This window comes from Eleutherodactylus coqui, chromosome 8 (genome assembly GCF_035609145.1).
Source record: "Eleutherodactylus coqui strain aEleCoq1 chromosome 8, aEleCoq1.hap1, whole genome shotgun sequence".
Classification (NCBI taxonomy): Eukaryota; Metazoa; Chordata; class Amphibia; order Anura; family Eleutherodactylidae; genus Eleutherodactylus; species Eleutherodactylus coqui.
Genome location: NC_089844.1, coordinates 34,063,514 through 34,085,788, shown reverse-complemented (window position 1 = coordinate 34,085,788; position 22,275 = coordinate 34,063,514). Strand labels below are relative to the sequence as shown.

At 44.8% G+C, this 22,275-nt stretch overlaps 2 protein-coding genes across 3 annotated transcripts in view; one reads left to right on the top strand and one right to left on the bottom strand.

Annotated features, from left to right (window-relative positions):
* WNT6 (Wnt family member 6) overlaps positions 1-2,145 on the bottom strand; it is an 87,431-nt gene extending 85,286 nt beyond the window's left edge. The window contains exon 1 of one of the 2 annotated variants that reach the window (XM_066575471.1): positions 1,678-2,145. In XM_066575471.1, coding sequence (XP_066431568.1) covers positions 1,678-1,754 — 77 coding nt within the window. In that variant the 5' untranslated portion in view covers positions 1,755-2,145. The remainder of the gene's footprint in view (positions 1-1,677) is intronic. The other variant, XM_066575472.1, reaches the window with a different exon arrangement.
* The window catches only part of TYW5 (tRNA-yW synthesizing protein 5), a 964,030-nt gene that overhangs the window by 569,173 nt on the left and 372,582 nt on the right, over positions 1-22,275 (top strand). The window lies entirely within an intron of this gene.

Below are 22,275 nucleotides of genomic sequence, written 5' to 3'. Positions count from 1 at the left end.
AAGCTTCTGGGACCCAATCTGCTGCTTTGTAGTTGTGGTGGAACTATAAGTCTGAGCATAGCCCAACATGCTGAGAGTTGTACTTCCACACTGGATCCATGTCTCCTCAGTGCTATACAATGGTGCAGTATTTCTGGTATGCCCTAGAATACTGAGGATTGTAGTCCCACATATCCAAACTGATCTACAACTCTGCAGGATGCTGAGTTCAGTGTGTTTTGTGTGGTTTCCTAAAAGAACTACAACCCCCAGCATGCTTGTTAGCCCCAAGTAACTGCATATCCACAAGCTAAACTGTCAGTACATTATATTATTACCATCGCCAATCTAAGGTTTGTATTTCCTCAATACTCTCCAGACAGGCAGCAACTCTCTTGCAGCAGAAGAACTACAACTTCCATCAAGTCCTAGCACCCCAATTCTGAGAGTTATAGTTACAAAACCAGCTGAAGAGCCATACGTTACAGAGCGGCTTCGATCTACACCCAATGCAAGCAGGAGGCTGCTAATTCTTATTGTACTGCGCAAATCTTTGGATACTTTATTGTGCTTAACCCTTCAGTGACCAATATTAAATCCACATATGAAAAAAACATACGTTTTTTTTTTTTGTTTTTTTTTTTTACAAGACTTGTAGTCAGGTTCCAGAGCTGCTGTGATCTCTGCCAGAGGGAGCTTTAACTAGGATGGGATTATTCCGCAGGGCGCAGCGCAGATCTTGTCAAATAATGTAGATTTTCTTGCATTTTTAACTGCAGAATGCGTTTTGCGGAACCTCTTGCATTTTTTTAACTGCAGATTTCAATTGCAGAATGACATCTTCTATATGCTACAAATCCACGACACTTCCAGATGACGTCCTTAATTCTGGAGCAGAAAGCTTTTCCGCAGCAGATTTTAATCTTGCGGTTTTGAAGTAAAGACATGCGGTTTTTAACAGATGCAGAATTAAAGCACCAAAGGGATAACACTGTAACGCATAAATGTCCGTACGGACTAATTGCGCCCTGTGTGAAAGCACCCCAATGCGACCAGAAGGCTCCTTAGGAATTTAAGGACAAACTTTTAGGATGTGTTCACACGCACTGATATGCTGTGGATTTTGTTGCAGATCTGCAGCAGATTTCACCCCTTCCATTTGAATTCAATGAAGGGTTAAATCTGCTGCAGATCTGCACCAAAATCCATAGAAAATCAGCAACATGTGTTTAACCCTTCACTGACAAATATAAAATCTCCCTCAACCAACCTACAGACCATTTCTCCACCACCGTCGCACCAGGCTACCCTCTGCAGAGCATTGCAACATCTCCATCAACTGCATAAGAGTATTTGTTATTTTTAGCAATCATGTAATCCCAGGGCTGTCAAAGCGCAACAGAGCATTGCTCCCCAGTCTTTCAACAGCTCCACTGTCTGAGTCCTTTGCATTATGTCACTGATCTCTAGCAGCAACCAGTTTAAGTTGACTTGACAAGCTCCCAGACATCCCCTCACTGTGCTCCTGACAAAACATTGAGGACTAACCCCAAACAGATCTCTGCTTGCTGTGTATAACCTTCATCAAATATCTTGGGCATGTGGAGAGGGACAAGTGAGAGCTTGTATATAAGTCAGCCAGGGTTATCATTATTATCATCATCATTCTAAGATCAATGCTTGCTGGGTTCTACTCACCACCACAGTCCTATGATGTTTGCAGGACACAGGAGTATGAAGAAGAGACCCAGCTGAGTCCTGGACAGGGGCATCATGGTGCTCTGGCAAAAGGTGAGTGAGACAATTTCACAAGACAGATGAGATGAATATATAATTCCTTCTGCTTCTTCCTCAGTGCAATCAAGGGGAGGCAGCCAAGAACTCACAAGAAACTACATCAACAAGTAGAAAACTCCTAGGAATGCCTGGATTGTTCACTTTTTCTCCCTATGGGGATGGAGAAGAGGTGGGAGGACAGTAGCACCACTCAGCATGAGTTGGAGGACAGGGGGCTAGAAGATCCAGGTAGCTCCAGTGCGCAATCAGTGGGCACAGACTGTCCTGCAAGCTGATAGCAAAGAAAGGGGAGCAAGTTTTGGGAGGAACACACAAGGGTCGTGGGTGGAGAGATGAAAGACAAGGAGGAGGGAAGATATAGAGGGAGGTGTATAAGAATTATTAATTGTGCATTGCCCTACATGGGGGGGGTAGATAGTTGTACTATTCTACAATGCACATGGCATGGTCACTGTACAGGTATGACAGGGCGTGTCAGTTACTTAGCTACTGTACCTGGCAGCAGCAGAGGGTGGCATAACAGGGTGGCACAGGTGAAATGCACTTTACTCATTTTACCTTCTACTCCCTCCAGCCCCCAAATTTCCCATCATTCAGAAGTATGCACAAGAATGCAGAAAAGACTTGGCAGTGCCTTCCTTCTGCAGACAGCAGAGAATGGGAGGATTAAATAAAATACAGTTCTGAAAACTGCAACAGATGATAAATGGACAAAGAGGGAAAAATGCTACAATGTAACAATCCCCAATAGTGTAGGGTGAGAGGAGCAGGAGTGCGGAGCAGAGGAATGAAGTCCCTGCAGGTGGCAGCTCCTGGGCAGAGGTTATCTACTGATGGAAGAGGAGAAGGAGAGATAACAGGCATTGGGAGACTGGAGGACCTTCTGGAAGGAGAGCCGCTGGGGGAGGAAGGGGGTCTTCTTAATTCAAAGGAGTTTAACAGCAGCAACAAATAGGAATAATGTGAGCAAAGTGCCTTCAACTGTGCAATCTGGCTGGGTGACCTCACACATCAAGGAGTTGCTGCAAAATATCAGCTGCAGATTTCGGGCTTAAGCAGATTAGTGTGACACACAACACGCTCGCTCCTGCGCAATTTTTTTGCGCAGAGAACTAGTGTATTTTGTGATCTTGCCTGCGCAAATACAGAGCACATTTGCTCATGTATCGCTCGTTAACATTGGTGGGAGAATCACCCCGCCCTGTTTTAAAAGGCTAATTAGCCTAACATGGTGATGGTGGTCGTGAGTATGCGCTTCGTTGGACGCATACCAGTGGGGGCAGATGTGCGTTTTGCATACTCTTTGGTGCAAAAACACGCACCCAGGAAAACCGGGTTTAAAAAAAAAAAGAGAGAGAATGCACGCATTGAAATCAATGGGCTCTGTTCAGCAGGTTAAGGGCATATTCACAGATCGGTATATCAGCTGCCGTTTTCACGGCTGGCCGATATATGCTACCATCTGAGCTCAGAGGCGTAACTTGACGATTCGGGCCCCAGTGCAAAATCTGTAACAGGGTCTCCAACTATAATGCTTTACTCATACTACTAGGCTACCTATATGGAGAGGAGAGCCCTTATGGGCCCCCTAAGGCTCCTGAGCCCGGGTGCAACTGCATCCCCTATAGTTACGCCCCTGCCTGAGCTGTCTTTCCCCTTCCCTTACTGGCTCTCTGCCTCTCTCCTCCCCTCTGGCTGTTTGCAATGAGAGGAGGCGGGGTAGCTCAGCCCTGCCCCCTCCCATTGCAAACAGCCGGAGCGTAGGAGAGAGGCAGAGAGACCGGGAAAGGAGAAGACAGCTGAGATGGTAGCGTATATCGGCCGTGAAAACGGCGGCCGATAAAAGCTCTTGTGAATAAGCCCTAAGTGTGCAGAATCTTCCCACGCACAATCTCGCTCATCTGTTTATGCCCTTAAAATGCTAAAATCCTGCAGCAATGTACAGTACAATGTAAGTTAAAGGGGTTTTAGCAAACCTTGTTCACTTAGGCTAATATCGCACGGGTGAGCGCGACATAAATCCATGAATTTGGCCCGATATGGTGCTTGGCAACGTGAGATTTACCTGTGGATTCGAGGCGTTTTTGACACACTTCAAGGAAGTAGTAATCCTCAAGTGTTTCAATGGGAAAGTTCGCATAGCATTGCATTGCACTCGCGTGCACCTCGCACGATGCGCAATGGGAGGGGGCGGAGCTAAGTTCCCAGATGTAGCCCCGCCCCTGCTCTGCCCCCTCCCATTGCAAATAGTGGCGAGGGGTGGAGAGGAGGCGGGAGCTCAGTGCACTGCTCTCGAATCTTCCAGCTTCCTCCCCAATCTTCCAGCTTCCTCCCCCTGCAGAGAGGGACGACGTATATCGGCTGGGCGTGAAAACCCAGCCGATATACGATCGTCTGAATGCACCCTAAGACGAATGTTTTTTTTTCCGCGTAAAATATACACCCGTGAAAAAACAAGACATACACGACCATGTTCGGCCACATATGGTTTTTGCCGTGATACGCAGCAAGCTCCCATAGACTTCTGGGAAAAGAAGACCGCTCACCCTAATTAGGCATTCCTAATGTGTCATTCTGAGCATTTTATTCCGATCATTGCTTGCCATTGACATGGCTTGCGAAATTTAAATTCATAGCATGTTAATTAGCTGCAATGGATTATAGGTGCGGATTCCACTTGTTCAAATGAGGGGGTGAATTCCACACGAAAATCCATGTTAAAATCCACACCAAATTGTGCATGTTTTAATGCAGACTTTGCACTGTGGATCTGCTGCAGAATGTTTGCTGCGGACACTCTGCAGCTAATTCTGCCATATGTAAACATACCCCGAGGGCTTCTTCACAAGGGCGTATTTGCGCACATTTTTGCACACACAAAAATTATGTGTGCAGTACATAGAGAGTAAAACCCATTGATTTTAATGGATTCAGTCACATTTCCCTTATTTGTGTGCGCAAGATAATAGAACTTGATCGCTTTTGTGTGGATTTGCGCACCTGATGGCCCCACGGAAGTCGATGGGGGTTGCACAAATGCGTACACAATACACTAGGGGATGCGCAAAAGGTGCTGGGAAAAGAATAGATTAGGCTACATAGCCATTTGAATCCAGGCGTGGTAGTGTCCCGTGCCCTAAAAAAGATGCCCCGTGTGCGCAAAAAGTACGGTAAAATACGCACACAAAAAGCCTCATCAATAGTACAAATATATTGCACTAAGGCATGAAATTGTGAATACGCCTGTTTGAAACAGCCCTAATGTCTGACCACTGGGACCCCCACCGATCCCAAGAACTCGGGTCCGGAGCATTCTACAATAAAGGCAGCTTCATGTGAGCACATTTCAATGGGACCATCAGAGATAGCCGAGCGCTTGAACTTGGCTGTCTGCGGCATTCCTGGACACATCTAAAGCCTGGTCTCAGAATCGCGGGAATCTCAGTGGCTGGACCCTGACCCATCTGCAAGTTGTCCCCTATCCTGCGGATAATGAATAATGTATTTGGGACAGCATGTAATAGAGCAGGAGGAGCGAGCAGATTGATTACAAGTTCTACTGACTCTTTCCCCATAACACTATATGTCAATCTGCCCTACAACATCCAGCCTCTTCCAGCTGACAGATTCCTTTTAAAGGGATTGTTCAACAAAAACTATTTTTGTTGAACAATTTTTCTTTTTTTTTTCCCCCTGAAACTGCACCACTACCCTCCATGGGTCGGCTGTGAGACTGTAGTTCAGACTCGTCTACTTGCCAGCCACACGCCATGGACATATTAATCCTGGACAGCCCTTTTACTATCGGCCCCCGTGTAGAAGACGTTCTTCACACTCTTTTTTTTTTCTTGACGTTATTTTCAGGCTTGTAAAAAAAAAATCACCAATAATTTAATGCAATCTTTACTGGACCATTCTTTTGCCCACACATTTATGACATGCACTTTTTCAAATCTGTTACCCCCCTAGGATAGTCCATGGAAAAAAAAAACCCGGAAAATACGCCCCATGTTTGCTCTGGTATTTGCGCATTTAAAATATGCATGCGCTAAACACAGAGAATAGAACCTCAATGGTTTCATCGTCATAAGCGTATTTTGCGTGCTTTTAGTTCGCGCAAAAAAACCCATTGGAAATGCTCCATTTACCTGTGCTTTGCGGAGCAAAAGGGCCATAGAAGTCTATGGTAGTTGTGAAAATACGCAAGGGGAAGTGTGTTACACTGCACAAAAACAAGGAAAAAGTCGATATCTGGCCCTTAAATAGCCATTAGCTTCCATGGAAAGGGCGTCTTGTATGCGCGTGGCCTTGCGTGCGCAATAATTACAGCAATAATCACAGATATGCACGCGGCAGCGCACTGATTATGGTCCTCTTCAAACCTCATTCATGCGCGCATACGCTGCAGTGAGCGTATTTGCGCTAATGCTCGTGTGACATTCTTATGCGTGTAAAAATTACGCACGTAATATGGAGCATATTTGGTGAAGTCCTTCTAAACCATGTTGGAACTTGTACTACAACAGGGATCAGGCTTGGTTTAGTCCGTGATCTTCTTAATGCGACTAAACATATTAGGCAACTTCACCCCACGGAGAGATACAGAGGCGCCATGATCCCTGCGATAACGTCCACCTTTTTTCTCAGATCCGGTCCAGTTTTGCTGCTGCCACCTCTCAGTAATTCACCTGTTGGCCAGAGCTGGAGCCTTCTACAATATGTGTCAAAAACACTCCGGCCCCTAGAAGGGGTTGTTATTTTGCTGCAAAACCCGTCCTGCAGTTCCATTAGCGTTGTGGTGATTAGATGAACGGTCTTGTCCCCTAAACCCTAAGAGCTTCTGCTCATGGGCGATTTTGCATGCGTTTTTGCAAAATGCACAGAATAGAACCCATTGATTTCACTGGGTACCCTCACACTTTGTGTTTATGCGCTCAATTTTTGTGCACGTGAAAATACACGCAACATGCTCTATTTTTCTGCGTATTTGCACACCCAAGGCAATCGCGCACAGTCGGTTTAATTACAGCACAGGTGTCTCCAGTGCCAATGTAAATGGGCCTGGCAACACATAAAAGTACAGTAAAATGTGTGGATACGCACGTGATAGGGCTTCTTTCACAGCGCTACTATGTCACGCTATCGTGAGCATATCTTTGCTACGTTCATCTGCAGAAACTCTAAAAGTGGTTCCCTCCCTTGGCCTATTAGAGGCTCCCGGAGGCTCCTGGTGTGTAGTGACCTCTTCTTTCACTTGTGTGGAGTTTGTTGGCCACTAGACGCCTCTACGACACAGAGAAGAGATTTCACCCTATTCTGAGAGGAGCGCATTATTGGGATGTGAGAAGCTGGATGGTCGTAACGATGAATGGTCTATCACCGGCCGTTCTGTCCAGACTGTTAGGAGGTGTTGAGACCAGTGGATGTGTGAGGGCACACAAGGTGACCGGGCTCAGGACCCCCTACAGACCACCAGTAGAGAGGAGCGTCTGACCAGACTGTTAGGAGGTGTTGGAACCAGTGGATGTGTGAGGACACACAAGGTGACCGGGCCCAGGGCGCCCCCTACAGACCACCAGTAGAGAGGAGTGTCTGACCAGACTGTTAGGAGGTGTTGGACTAGTGGGTGTGTGAGGGCACACAAGGTGACCAGGCTCAGGACCCCCGACAGACCACCAGTAGAGAAGAGCGTCTGACCTGACTGTTAGGAGGTGTTGGGACCAGTGGATGTGTGAGGGTACAAGGTGACCAGGCTCAGGACCCCCAGTAGAGAGGAGTGTCTGATTATCCGACAAGCATCAGCAGCTCCAACTGTTTCATTGTCTGCCATTCAGAGGCAGGTGGCACCATCATTACACCCCTTTGTCTGTAGCAACCATTTCCAGGCGCTAGGCTGAAGGACATTTGGTATCACAGCACCCATTACATGTATGGCCTTTGATACCCACTCTTTGCAGTGGTGTTGTGAACAATGAACCTGGACAGCTGTGGAGCGAAACCGGGTTGTCTTCAGCGATAAATCCAGGTTTAGCTTAGTTTCTAGACATGACCATGTTCAAATCTGGAGACCTCAGGGTCCTGCCTTTGCTGTGGAGCAGCACACTGCCAGCACTGTTGGTGTGATGGTGTGGGGGCATCGCATGTATGCCTCCATGTCCGCCCCATATCACATCTTGCATCCAAGCTATAGATGGCCCATCTGGGTACTAAAGCCTCCATGCCCACCAGTATCACGTTTTGTACCCAAGCTAGAGGCAGTACAACAGGGTACTACTAGAGCCTCTATGCTCACCTGTATCACATCTTGTATCCAAGCCAGAGGCAGTACAACAGGGTACTAGAGCCTCCATGCCTGCCTGTATCACATCTGATATCTAAGCTAGAGGCGGTACAACAGGGTACTACTAGAGCCTCTATGCTCATCTGTATCACATCTTGTATCCAAGCTAGAGGCAGTACAACAGACTACTAGAGCCTCCATGCCTGCCCGTATCATATCTTACACCCAAGCTAGAGGTGGCCCGACAGGCTATCATGTCCACCCATGACATTTTGTATCCAAGCTAGAGGCAGTACAACAGGGTACTAGAGCTGCAATGATCGCCCATATCACATCTTGTATCCAAGCTAGAGGTGGCACAACAGGGTACTAGAGCCCCCATGCACGCCCATATCACATCTTGTATCCAAGCTAGAGGTGGCACAACAGGGTACTAGAGCCTCCATGCACGCCCATATCACATCTTGTATCCAATCTAGAGGTGGCACAACAGGGTACTAGAGCCCCCATGTCCACCTGTATCACATCTTGTATCCAAGCTAGAGGTGGCACAACAGGGTACTAGAGCCTCCATGCACGCCCATATCACATCTTGTATGCAAGCTAGACGTGGTACAACAGGGTACTAGAGCCTCCATGTCCTCCTGTATCACATCTTGTATCCAAGCTAGAGGTGGCACAACAGGGTACTAGAGCCTCCATGTCCTCCTGTATCACATCTTGTATCCAAGCTAAAGGTGGTACAACATGGTACTAGAGCCTTCATGCCCACCCATATCACATAACTATGTATAAATACATTAGGGGACAATACAAGGATTTCTCCCATAATCTGTTTATACCCTGGACTGTGACGGTAACAAGAGGGCATCATCTACATTTAGAGGAAAGAAGGTTTCATCACCAACACAGAAGGGAGTTCTTTACTGTAAGAGCAGTGAGACTGTGGAACTCTCTGCCTGAGGACGCTGTGATGGCAAGATCCATAGATAGAGGAGTTTAAGAGGGGACTAGATGTTTCATTGGAGCACTATGACATTACAGGATATAGACATTAAATAATCAATGGGGTTGTTGATCCAGGGATCTCCCGACTGCCGGACATGGAGTCAGGTAGGAACTTTGCAAATGTTGATCCAGGGATTATTCTGACTGCCATTATGGGGTCAGGAAGGAATCCCCCCCCCCCCCCCCCCCCCAAAAGGGTAAATCGGCTAATGGGCTTTTTTTGCCTTCCTCTGGAGCAACAAGGTGGGGGTGGGGGTAGAAGACTAGCATACTGTGTTACTATGTTACATCTTGCATCCAAGCTAGAGGCGGTACAACAGGGTACTAGAACCTACCTTCAAGGGGTTAGTTCTCCACAATAAATGACTCCTTTGCTCTGATATTGTCACTTATCTCAACGTTGCAATGCCACAAAGAAAGTTCCATTTAATTCTGACAACTTCTAGTGGAGGGATTGTGTTTGACAATGAGAGTACATGGGGGGGGGGGGGGATAAAGTGCGGTAATTTGCACTAAGATCTGAAAATGTATTTTGATAGCACAATGCTCTCCCATGATCTATAAGAGGAATACTCATATGTACAGATACATTTTATGGTGCATTGCATTTGCGACACATGGTATATTGATGAGTCTGAGCCCAGCACATATGTAATGGGTTGTGCAAATTTACGGCTTCGGTTGACAAATGTATGCAAAAATATGCTTGCCGCAACAGAGCTTATTTTCGCATGAACAAGGTTTGGAGATTGGAATAGTGGGATACCACAGGAGGGGTCACTGTTACTAGTGGGGTACCACAGGGGTCGATTTTGGGCCCTATTCTTTTTAATATATTTATTAATGACCTGGTAGAAGGATTGTGCAGTAAAATATCAATATACTGTATGTAGAGTAATTAACACGAGGGGATGCAAGGAGATTGCAAGAGGATCTGGATAAGTTAGGAACTGGGGCAGAAAAGTGGCAAACAAAGTTTAATACTGATAAGTGTAAGGTTATGCACATGGGCAGGGAAATACATGTCACCATAACACACTAAATGGGAAACCACTGGGTAACACTGACATGGAGAAGGACTTGGGGGTTTTAATGATATGTAAGCTTAACTGGAGCAACCAGTGTCAGGCAGCTGCTGCCAAGGCAAATAGGATCATGGGGTGCATCAGAAGAGTTCTAGAGGTACATGATGAGAACATTGTTTTTCCTCTTTACAAGTCACTGGTCAGACCACACATGGAGTATTGTGGACAGTCTTGGGCACCAGTACTCAAGAAGGACATATCATAGCTTGAGCGGGGACAAAGACGGGCAACTAAAGTAATAAACGGAATGAGCGGACTACAATACTCAGAGAGGTTATCAAAATTGGGGTTATTTAGTTTAGAAAATAAGACGTCTAAGGGGCGACCTAATAACTATGTATAAATGTATCAAGGGACAAAACAGAGATCTCTCCCATCATCTATTTATACCCAGGACTGTGACTGTAACAAGGGGGCGCCCTCTATGTCTAGAGGAAAGCAGGTCTTTACACCAACATAGAAGGAGGAGTGAAACTATGAAGCTCTCTGCCTGAAGACGTGATGATGGCAAATTCCATAAAAAAGTACAAGAGAGACCTGGATGGCTTTCTTGAGTGATTCATATACAGGGTCGCTGATTCGGGGATTATTCCGATTGCCAGATTGGAGTCGGTAAGGATTTTTTTTCCCTTAAATGGGGAAAGTTGGCTTCTACCTCATTGGTTTTCTTTTTTGCCTTCCTCTGCATCAACATTGGGGGTAATAAATAGAGATGAGCGAGCATACTCGCTAAGGGCAATTACTCGATGAAGCATTGTCCTTAATAAACTGAACTGAGTGCACACGTCTTTTTTCGGCCTTACATAATATGTTAATAATCAGGCTGTTATGCGCAGGTCAGCACATGGTAGTGTAAATTTGTGCGCTCGCAGTGCCAGTTCACATGCACATGATACTCCCTTTCCATTAAATAGAATGGCTAGTTAAAGCCTAATAAGGGCCAGCTGTCTCCTTTTCCCAGCATTGTATGCCGTGTCACACCCTTTAACTTGTTTTTTTGCCCTGCCACAGACTTCTATGGCAGTTTGCTGCCAAAAACACAGAAAAATAGGGCAGGTCCTATCTTTTAGGGCTTAAACAGGTATACGTTATATAGTCCCGTTATGCAGCAGTGAAAGTCATGTCTGCATGACAGGACGAATGAAACCATTGATTTCAATGGTTTCATTTTCACTGGCGGTATTCTCGCTTGTTAAAACGACGTGCGAGAAAAATAGGGCAAGACCTATCTCTCCAATTTTTTATTCAAACTTGTGCGCACTAGTGCGGAGTTTGAATAGTCAGAGGGAAAAAAAACATTAATGCGCAACTACACTCCGCAGCGGCGAGTATAGTACCGCATACGCTCATCAATTTAAGCCCTTATAAAAATGCAACAGAGCTACATTTGTCATTGAATTTCTTCTTTTATGCACTGTGATGAGATTTGTCAATGAGCTGTGTACATGGATAAAGAATTCGGTTTACATGCAGTCCTATGTAGAGATGAGCGAGCATACTCGCTAAGGGCAATTACTCGATCGAGCATTGTCCTTAGCGAGTACCTGCCCGCTCGGAAGAAAAGGTTCGGCTGCCGGCGGCAGGCGGGGAGCTGTGGGGGAGAGCGGGGAGGAACGGAGGGGAGATCTCTCTCTCCCTCTCTCCCCCCTGCTCCGCCCTGCTGACCACCGCCACTCACCTGTCACCCGCGCCTGCAGCCGAACCTTCTCTGCCGAGCGGGGAGATACTCGCTAAGGACAATGCTCGATCGAGTAATTGTCCTTAGCGCGTATGCTCGCTCATCTCTAGTCCTACGTAAATGAGCACATAACATATTATATGTGGAGGTCATTAAATATTGAATGACAAACTACATTTATTTATAAGAAAGTGCATTTCGTAGTGAATTAATACAAAGGGGGTTTTGCTACAATTGTATCCAGCCTAGACAATCCTCTGTGAGCTACTGTACACATCCTGGACTCCACATTGATACATTTTACCAGCAGTGATACATTGTAGCAAAAGATCAGAACCGGGGTAAAATACAGTACAGATTACCTAGAATGGATACAGTTATAACAAACCCTCAGTTGTGATCAATATTACATCGGTGCAGGTTTTCAGCTTATAGAGGTACACAAGAATATTCCAATTGTTTCACTGACAAGAAGCAGAGATCCTGCAAATGGTGAGGAATCGAAACACGAAGCATATTAGAAAGTTCTAGAACTTTGAATTATACCAAGATGAAGCTTTATTTACATACAGCCAGAAACCCCCTTTAAGGTCCCCCACAAACCCTGAGGATACAATGAAGAATTTCACAATTCTCGACCTGTTGAGATTCCACCTTCTGTTTGAATCAGTTTAGAAAATAGAATTTTATGTGTCTCCCTTTACACAAACACTGACTCTCCGGGCGCGGAGTAGGATAAATTCTAACCCACGAGGGCACATTTTCTTTCTCCAGCCCAAGAGATTTATGGAGCTCGGCCCGAGGATTACGAAATATTAATATAAATGTTTATTTTTCCTATTCACGTTTCGCAGTCGGCATGTATTTTATGATCTGTGAAAGTGCTATTGTTTCTTCAGTGTAATGTAGGGTGAAAGTGGCTTGTGTACCAAGAGCTAGCAATCTAAACCAGAAGAAGAGAGCAGATGTCTGTGAAGAGATACTTCACGCTGCTCGGTTGAGTCTATGGTCTATCCAGCTCCAACCCGGTAATAATCACTAGGAGGCGAAAAACTCAGGACCACTCCAAGTGCCACTATATGGTACCAAGGGGAGCAGGCAAGTAAAAAAGAAGGGGGATCTAATAGAGAAGGCTGACCAAGAATGCCTGGCATTGAGAGAGGTTGCTTCGTTTGCTTAATCATTGGTGAGTCTAAATAAGAGGGCGATCAAGCCGATGAACGAGCAAATTCTTGTTTGACGACTAACTGTATTTTTAAGTCAGATACCTGGACGTGTAAAAGGGCCATTATATGTCAGGTTGCCTAAAAAAACTATGATGATGTAATAGTGCAGCACCTAGGTGATGTCATCGATCCCTGCTACAAGACCAGCTTGGTGACATCATCAGCCACAGAGTGATATCTAGCACCGTAAGGGTATGTCCATACGATGAATTCCACTGGGGAATTTTCTGTGCGCAATCCACCTGAAAATCCACAGCTATGACGCACATTTCTTCTATGCAGATTTAGCCCCGTCGGGGTGTGGAATCCCAATGCAATTCCGTGCAGATCCGTGTGAAGAAGTGATATGTCACCTCTTGACTTTGACGTGTGCATAAATGCATCAGAATTCCGCATGCAATCATTGCTTATTGAGAAGGCAAAACCTGCATACAGATCCATGGCAAAAAAAAACGTGAATAGGAATAACAAAAGGAAGAAATCGGAATGCAACTAAAATAGATACTGTTGAGAATAGTAAGCTGGTACTCATATATGAGGGGGGCCGATTATGTCCAAAACCCCTCCCATCCTGGTGAGTGTTTAATGATGCACAGATGCAGACATAGCAATCCATATATGAAGTTGCAGTTATTCTAAAATTTATACAATCCACAACCCAACGCGTTTCGGGTATAGTCACTAGTCTCCCCTTCCTCAGGAGCAACATAATCAAAAAACCACCACATTGAAAGGCGGACTAGCACATTATGGTCAGTATCTAAAATGCAAAAGGTTGGTTAATAGGTGGGTCTAAGGGAAGGAGGAAATGAACATTACAGGCCGACCCTTCAAATGAATGGACAGCTATGTAATACATGAATGGGCCAGGTCTGCCAAAGTAAAGGCCATTCTTTGTTAGTGGCTTTTCTCTCTATCTCAAAAAGAGGAGTCCTGAGCAAGGACCCCCATGACATAATAGGGAATATGGAGAGGATTTTCAACATGAGATACCCTTAATATCTTTAGGGAGGGGCACTTTGGGCAAAACGGAAAACTTTCTTTAAGTGCAGAGCCCGAGCAGCGAGACAGGCAAACCCGTTCCAGCCTTTTAGGAAAAAGAAATTGTTGGAAAAAAGAATTCTTTGCCAAATGGGCCGGTTAAGAAATTTGTTGAGGATGAAGAACTCTCAATCACGTGAAGAAACAATAAAAACAAGATCACATGACAAGTCGGGGACATCCGAACAGATTAATTTCCTTTTTCCATTCCTTCTCAGCAGTTTCCAATACATCATCCCTACAAATCTGCAACTATTATCTCACATTCACTTGACCAACTTGATTTAGACTCCAATGTAGAATTAAAGCCACTTCCATTTCTGCATCCACATACGAGTACAGAACTAGAAGTGACTAGCAAATGAAAAATCCCTAAAATTTAGGATCATGGAGGGGAATCACATGGTATGTCTCCTATCATGGAGCAGGCAGAAATGTAGGAAGTGTTAGCCATGCTGAGCACCATAAGCAAAGACATATAGGGGTTGCAGAAGTAGCAGTCACACTCAAACCCTGCGGTGGCCCAAAAGACAGTATTAAAACTGGCACATGGTATTGTATTTATGTACTGAGCTTGGTTCTGGTGCTGTATTTATGTGAAGCCTAGTTCTGGTATTGTATCTATGTGCTGAGCTTAGTTCTGGTGCTGTATTTATGTTATGAGCTTGGTTCATGGTCAGTGTTACAGAATTTTTATTTTTGGCTCAGTAGCTTCAAGTTACACCCCTGATAAGAGTTCATGCACATGGCTATATGGTGGATCTGTGTTGCACGGACCCTGTTATAGCACCCCTAGAAGTGTATGGGTGCTATAACACTACTGTCCAGCTATTGGCCTTCAATTTTATACAGAGCCGGGGGAGGAAGAGAAGGCAAAGATTGGATTACTGAGCAGCAGAAAAACATCTCCTGGTCAGATGGATCCAGATTTCTGTTGCCCCGTGCTGATGGGAGTTCAGAATTTGGTGCAAGCAGCATGAATCGATGACCCCTTCCTGTCAGGTGGTCAGATCATATCAGTCCATCTATATCAGCGATATGAAAAACGTTTCCTGTCCACAGGGGCCGATATTCCTGCAGGACAAATTCATCATCTAATGGAATCTGCGCCATGACAAATTGCTGTGGTTCTGAAGGCCAAAGAAAGCTCAATATGCTACTAAATGGGGGTCTCTAAAAAAGTGGCTGTTCAGTGTATAATATAGCATTTTGGGGAGAATACAGTACCATACAGATTCCTCTTCCTGTGCCACATGGGGACCTGCACCACTGTCCAGGATGCAGGCTTTGTTGTTTACATTTGGAATTAGGGGGCAATCAAAACAGCGATCACTTTGTAGCCCCTCTTGATTAATAACAAGCAGATGCCCCCAAATCAGCGTACCATATAAATGCTAACTGGTGTAGTAAGGATGCGTTCACAGGTCGATGGTTTGGTGTGGATTTGGGTGCAGATCTGCAGCAGGTTTCACTCCGTCAATTTGAATTCAATTGAAAGGGTGAAATGTGCTGCAGATCTGAACCAAAATCTGTAGCAAATTAGCGACGTGTAAAAGTACCAAACCGATCGCTGCCTCCAGTAGGTAGATTTTATATCAGTGGTTGTCAAGAATCTACATATGCTTTTGTCCAGAGTCCTTTCTAATCTTTAGGCCAGATTCACATGAGCATATGCAGATTTGCGCTGTGGTTTTTTTTGCATATGGCGTTGCATATTTGCGTGTGCAACTACGTTTTTCAACTGTACTTTTTACATGTACAAATCCCTGCACAGAAAAATAGAACATACTGCAACGAAATTGCGCACACGAAAATATGCGCTAATGTTTAAACCTATTGAAATCAATAGGTTCTATTAACTGTGTATTCCACACGCAAATTTTGCATACACAAATACACATGCAAGTATGGTCGTGTGAATGCACAGGGAAAAGCTGAATCTTTATCAAAACATGTAATCTTTTTTTCGCCTTCATCAGACAATTCCATTGCAATTGTCTTTAACCCTCTACAGTCTGGCTTTGGGAATTGGAGGGCTGCTGTGTGTGCAATACAGCGTATCTGCTACTATATTGGCCCTGGTGCCTGGAATGGACGTATTAGAGTCTCTTTGTGCCTCCGTTGCTGTTTGTGTTGTGACAACAATGCAACGGTGTAAGGTTAACGCGCCATTTTCCTAATGACCAGCTAGCCAAAAATGCACAGGGCAAAGGTCTTCTTTTCACTCAGGTGTCCACCAACAGACGGATGGTTCTCGACCTCCATAACTTTTTATGTCCTAGACAAAACACCTGCACCCACATCCAGCTGTGCATAGCAGGGGACGCGGCGGCGCTGCTGCACTCCCAGCTGCTGATAGGACCTCTTGTCCATATTAAAAAAATGGCTGCAGCACGGTTTAGCCTTGGAACAATCCTGTATTTGAAGGCTACGGGTGGGCTTATTGTGCACCTGAAGAGCTATCTGTCCTCAGCTGAGAGATAACCCTCGACAGCAGCCAGTGCTGAAATACCAGGATCTTCTTCTGCAGAGGAGGAGGAGGAGGGCGGCTCTGGTCCCCCTTATGGTGAATGGTGTGGCCAGAGACAGAAGGACAGGTGTAAATGGTTATCAGATCTGCAGGCGAGCAGTGGGGCCAAATGAAATAACCCCTTTGATTTTCGGCACTGGGACTTTATGCTGGGGGGGGGGGGGCTGGGAATACAGAAGCAAATATCATCATAGCAGGTGCAGGAGGCCCCATCTGACTGATGATATTCATTGTGGTTCATTGAAAGAATCTCATCACTGGGTCAGTGCGCTCAGTCATTTTAAGGAACCCTTTAGTCCAAGCTTCTTCAAGGCCAGGGCTTGAGAATTTAAGAATGGGAATGTACAGATATCTTGCTATATCTATTTCAGTTATGTCCCATGATGCATCAATTTCTGCTGCCGTTTTCTAAGTCTTTCCAAACCTGGGCAGAGCTTTATGCCAATGGGCAGCTATGTAGGGGGAAGGCAAATGTAGGAAGGGGGTGGAGTCTGACATATTTGCTATATCTGGAGAAAGAATAGCGAATAGCTGCTACAATGTATTGTAGTTTGTAAAACTTTAGGCAAGTCTGGAAAAAGTGCTGCAAAGAAATATTCTTTCAAAATTAGAAGCGTTAAGGTGGTTTTACATCTGTGTTCGGGGTTCCGCTTTCCTTCTGCGTTCGGGGAGCAGGAAAGGGGAATTCCCATGGCCAAATGGTTCGATCTTAGGAAGCTGGAACTGAACAGTGCGAACAGACTCCATTGACTATAATGGGATCTGTTCAGTTTCCGCTGAGCAGCCAAGCTTTTAGCTGGAAGAAAAAGCGCCGCATGGAGCGCTTTTTCTTCCGGTATTTTGTTCCGGATCTGCGATGGAACCTCCGGCCGGAGATTCCAGCGCAGATGTGAAACCACCCTTAATAGTTAATTTTTCTCAATTACCAAAATGCAAAGTGACTGAACAAAAGAGAAATTAAATCCCATCAATCTTTGGTCTTTTACCTTTAACCCCTTAATGACATGGCCTATTTTGAGCTTAAGGACCAAGCCTTATTTTTCAAATCTGACATCTGCCACTTTCTGTGCTAATAACTTTTGAATGCTTTTACTTATCAAGGTGATTCTGAGATTGTTTTTTCGTGACATATTGTACTTTATGTTAGTGTAAAAATTTCATCAATAAATTTTGTCCTTATCAGGAAAAAAAATCCAAATTTACTGAAAATTTGGAAAAATTCACAATTTTCAAACTTTGAATTGTTTTCTTTGTAAGATAGAAAGTCAAACACCACAACATAGTTATTAATTAACATTTCCCATAGGCCTACTTTACACAGCAATCATTTTTTAAGTGTTATTTTACTTTTTGCAGACTCCACAAAGTATATAAATTTAGCAGTAATTTTTCCCATTTACTAGCAAATTTCAAAATCTTAATTTTTTAAGGACCAATGCAGTTCAGACATAGTTTTGCCGAGCCTGTATATCAGAATCCCCCATGAATTGCCCCATTTTAAAATCAGCACCCTTCAAAGTATTCAAAATGGCATTTAGAAAGTTTATTAACCCTTTAGATGTTTTACAGGAATTAAAGGAAAGTGCATCAAAAATTAGAACAGTTCCTTTTTTCTACTGATTTTCAATATAAAACCTTTTTTTTTATATAAAACAGTAGGAGTTAGCAAAGAAACAAAACTTGGAATGTATTACCCAGATTCCGCAGTTTTTAGAAATGCCCCATATGTGGACGTAGCCTGTTGTATGGGCACATGGTAGGTCTCAGAAGGAAAGGAGCGCTTCTTGTCTTTTTGAATGCAGATTTGGCAGGAATAATTTTCAGACCCCATGTAGTGTTTGCAGTGCCCCTGAGGTAGCAGTACATTTGAAACCCCCAATAACTGACCCCATTTTGGAAACTACACCCCTCAGGGAATTTATTAAGGGGTGTAGTGAGCGGTTTGAACCCACAGATGTTTGAGGAATTTTTTTTAACAGTTTGAGTTCAATACGAAAAAATCCAATTTTTCACATAATGTTTAGCTTTAGGCCCAGATTTTCATTTTTCACCAGTGGCAGAAGGAAAAACGTACCCCATGATGCGTTACCCAGTTGCTCTCGAACACGGAAATGCCCCATATGTGGACGTAGCCTGTTGTATGGGCACATGGCAGGACTCAGAAGGATAGGAGCGCTTCTTGGCTTTTTGAATGCAGATTTTGCTGGAATAATTTTCAGACCCCATGTAGTGTTTACAGTGCCCCTGAGGTACCAGTGCATTTGAAACCCCCAACAACTGACCCCATTTTGGAAACTACACCCCTCAGGGAATTTTTTAAGGTGTGTAGTGAGCGGTTTGAACCCACAGGTATTTGAGGAATTTTTTTTAACAATTTGAGTTGAGAACGAAAAATTCACATTTTTCACATAATGTTCAGCTTTAGGCACAGATTTATATTTTTTACCAGTGGCAGAAGGAAAAAACGTACCCCATGATGCGTTACCCAGTTGCTCTCGAACACGGAAATGCCCCATATGTGGACGTAGCCTGTTGTATGGGCACATGGCAGGACTCAGAAGGATAGGAGCGCTTCTTGGCTTTTTGAATGCAGATTTTGCTGGAATAATTTTCAGACCCCATGTAGTGTTTACAGTGCCCCTGAGGTACCAGTGCATTTGAAACCCCCAACAACTGACCCCATTTTGGAAACTACACCCCTCAGGGAATTTTTTAAGGTGTGTAGTGAGCGGTTTGAACCCACAGGTATTTGAGGAATTTTTTTTAACAATTTGAGTTGAGAACGAAAAATTCACATTTTTCACATAATGTTCAGCTTTAGGCACAGATTTATATTTTTTACCAGTGGCAGAAGGAAAAAACGTACCCCATGATGCGTTACCCAGTTGCTCTCGAACACGGAAATGCCCCATATGTGGACGTAGCCTGTTGTATGGGCACATGGCAGGACTCAGAAGGATAGGAGCGCTTCTTGGCTTTTTGAATGCAGATTTTGCTGGAATAATTTTCAGACCCCATGTAGTGTTTGCAGTGCCCCTGAGGTACCAGTGCATTTGAAACCCCCAACAACTGACCCCATTTTGGAAACTAGACCCCTCAGGGAATTTTTTAAGGGGTGTAGTGAGCGGTTTGAACCCACAGGTATTTGAGGAATTTTTTTAACAGTTTGAGTTCAATACAAAAAAATCACATTTTTCACATAATGTTCAGCTTTAGGCCCAGATTTATATTTTTTACCAGTGGCAGAAGGAAAAAACGTACCCCATGATGCGTTACCCAGTTGCTCTCGAACACGGAAATGCCCCATATGTGGACGTAGCCTGTTGTATGGGCACATGGCAGGACTCAGAAGGATAGGAGCGCTTCTTGGCTTTTTGAATGCAGATTTTGCTGGAATAATTTTCAGACCCCATGTAGTGTTTGCAGTGCCCCTGAGGTACCAGTGCATTTGAAACCCCCAACAACCGACCCCATTTTGGAAACTACACCCCTCAGGGAATTTTTTAAGGGGTGTAGTGAGCGGTTTGAACCCACAGGTATTTGAGGAATTTTTTTTAACAATTTGAGTTGAGAACGAAAAATTCAGATTTTTCCAATAATGTTCAGCTTTAGGCCCAGATTTTCATTTTTTACCAGGGGCAGAAGGAGAAAACATAGTCCATAATGCATTACCCAATTACTCTCGAGCACGGAAATGCCCCATATGTGGATGTAAACTGTTATTTGGGCACATGGCAGGGCTCAGAAAGAAAGGAGCGCTTTTTTTGAATGCAGATTTTGCTGGAATAATTTTCAGACCCCATGTAGTGTTTGCAGTGCCCCTGAGGTACCAGTGCATTTGAGACCCCCAACAACTGACCCCATTTTGGAAACTACACCCCTCAGGGAATTTTCTAAGGGGTGTAGTGAGCGGTTTGAACCCACAGGTATTTGAGGATTTTTTTTTAACAATTTGAGTTGAGAACGAAAAATTCACATTTTTCCAATAATGTTCAGCTTTAGGCCCAGATTTTTATTTTTCACCAGGGGCAGAAGGAGAAAACGTAACCCATGATGTTACCCAACAGGGAAATGCCCCATATGTGAATCTAAACTGTTTTTAGGGCGCAGGGCTCAGAAGGGAAGGACTTAGCATGTGGCTTTATGTACAAGCTGTGCGAAGTACATCAGGGTAAAACGTCAGGGCAATAAAAAAATTAACATTTCAGGGACGTGTGGTAGATCTTAAAACACTCATTTATACAGAGGCCGGGTTGTGTGGGGCACGTTTCACACTGGTATCTGGTGTCTTTTCTTATCCCCTGTTTGTAGCACACTCTGCACCTCTTTTGGGGCCTTCCCTTCGTCGCAGTGGAGGGAATTTCACTGAGAAAATGCTGCCCTGGTACAATTCTTGTGGCCTCGCTTCCAGAAGTACTGGGCCTCTCCCCCACCTCCTGGTCCCCAAATATTAGGTCCTTGATAACTTCCTCTTGAAATTCAAGGAATGTCCTCCTATGGCCTGCACCTCGGAACAGCACGTAGGCATTATACAGTGCCATCTGTACGAGGTGCACAGCCAGTTTTTTGTACCACACCCGTGTTTTCCGCATGGCTCTATAGGGCTCCAGTACCTGGTCTGATAGATCGACCCCTCCCATGTACTTATTATAGTCGAGGACGCAGTCTGGTTTGGGGGTCTCTGCACTGGTACCTCGTACTGGGCAGGGGGTACTGCTGTGGCCGTGTATTGTCGTCAACATAAGGACATCCCTCTTGTCCTTATATTTAACGCACAATACATTGTCGCTGCATTGGGCCCGGCTCTCACCCCTTCTGAGCAGTTGCCCAAGCAGCGTCTTAGGGAGGCTTTTTTGATTTTTCCGAACAGTGCCACATGCCACTGTTCCTCTGGAAGCGAGGCACTGAAACAGGGGGACACTGGTATAAAAGTTATCCAGGTACAGATGGTAACCCTGGTCTAATAGTGGGTGCACCAGTTCCCACACTATTTTCCCTGTTACTCCCAGCACGGGGGCGCATTCTGGGGGCTCAATTTTAGTGTCCTTCCCCTCGTAAATACGGAACTTGTGGGTGTACCCTGATGTACTTTCGCACAGCTTGTACAACTTCACACCATACCGTGCCCGCTTACTGGGCAGGTACTGGCGGAATTTTAGCCTCCCCTTGAAGTGTACCAGGGACTCGTCTACTGCAATGTTTATCTGTGGGGCATACGCCTGGGCAAACTTGGCGTTAAAATGGTCTATTACGGGCCTGATCTTATACAACCGATCGTAATTGGGGTGATCGCTGGGGGGGCACAGCTGGTTGTCATTGTAGTGCAGAAATTTTAAAATACACTCAAAGCGCGTCCTCGACATCGCCATGCGGAACATTGGGGTGTGGTACAAAATATCGGTAGACCAGTACGCCCTGATTGTTGGCTTCTTTATTAGCCCCATGGTTAGTATAAGCCCCCCAAATTTTTTTATCTCTGGTGCATCCACAGGGGTCCACTTATCGGGTCTGGCATAGCTGGAGGTGGGATTTTCTTCTATAAAATTCTGGGCGTACAAATTAGTCTGGGTAACAATGTGGGCAATGAACTCTTCAGAAAAAAAAAACTTGAAGAAGTCCTTCCCTCTGAGCCCTTCTGTGTCAAATTGAAT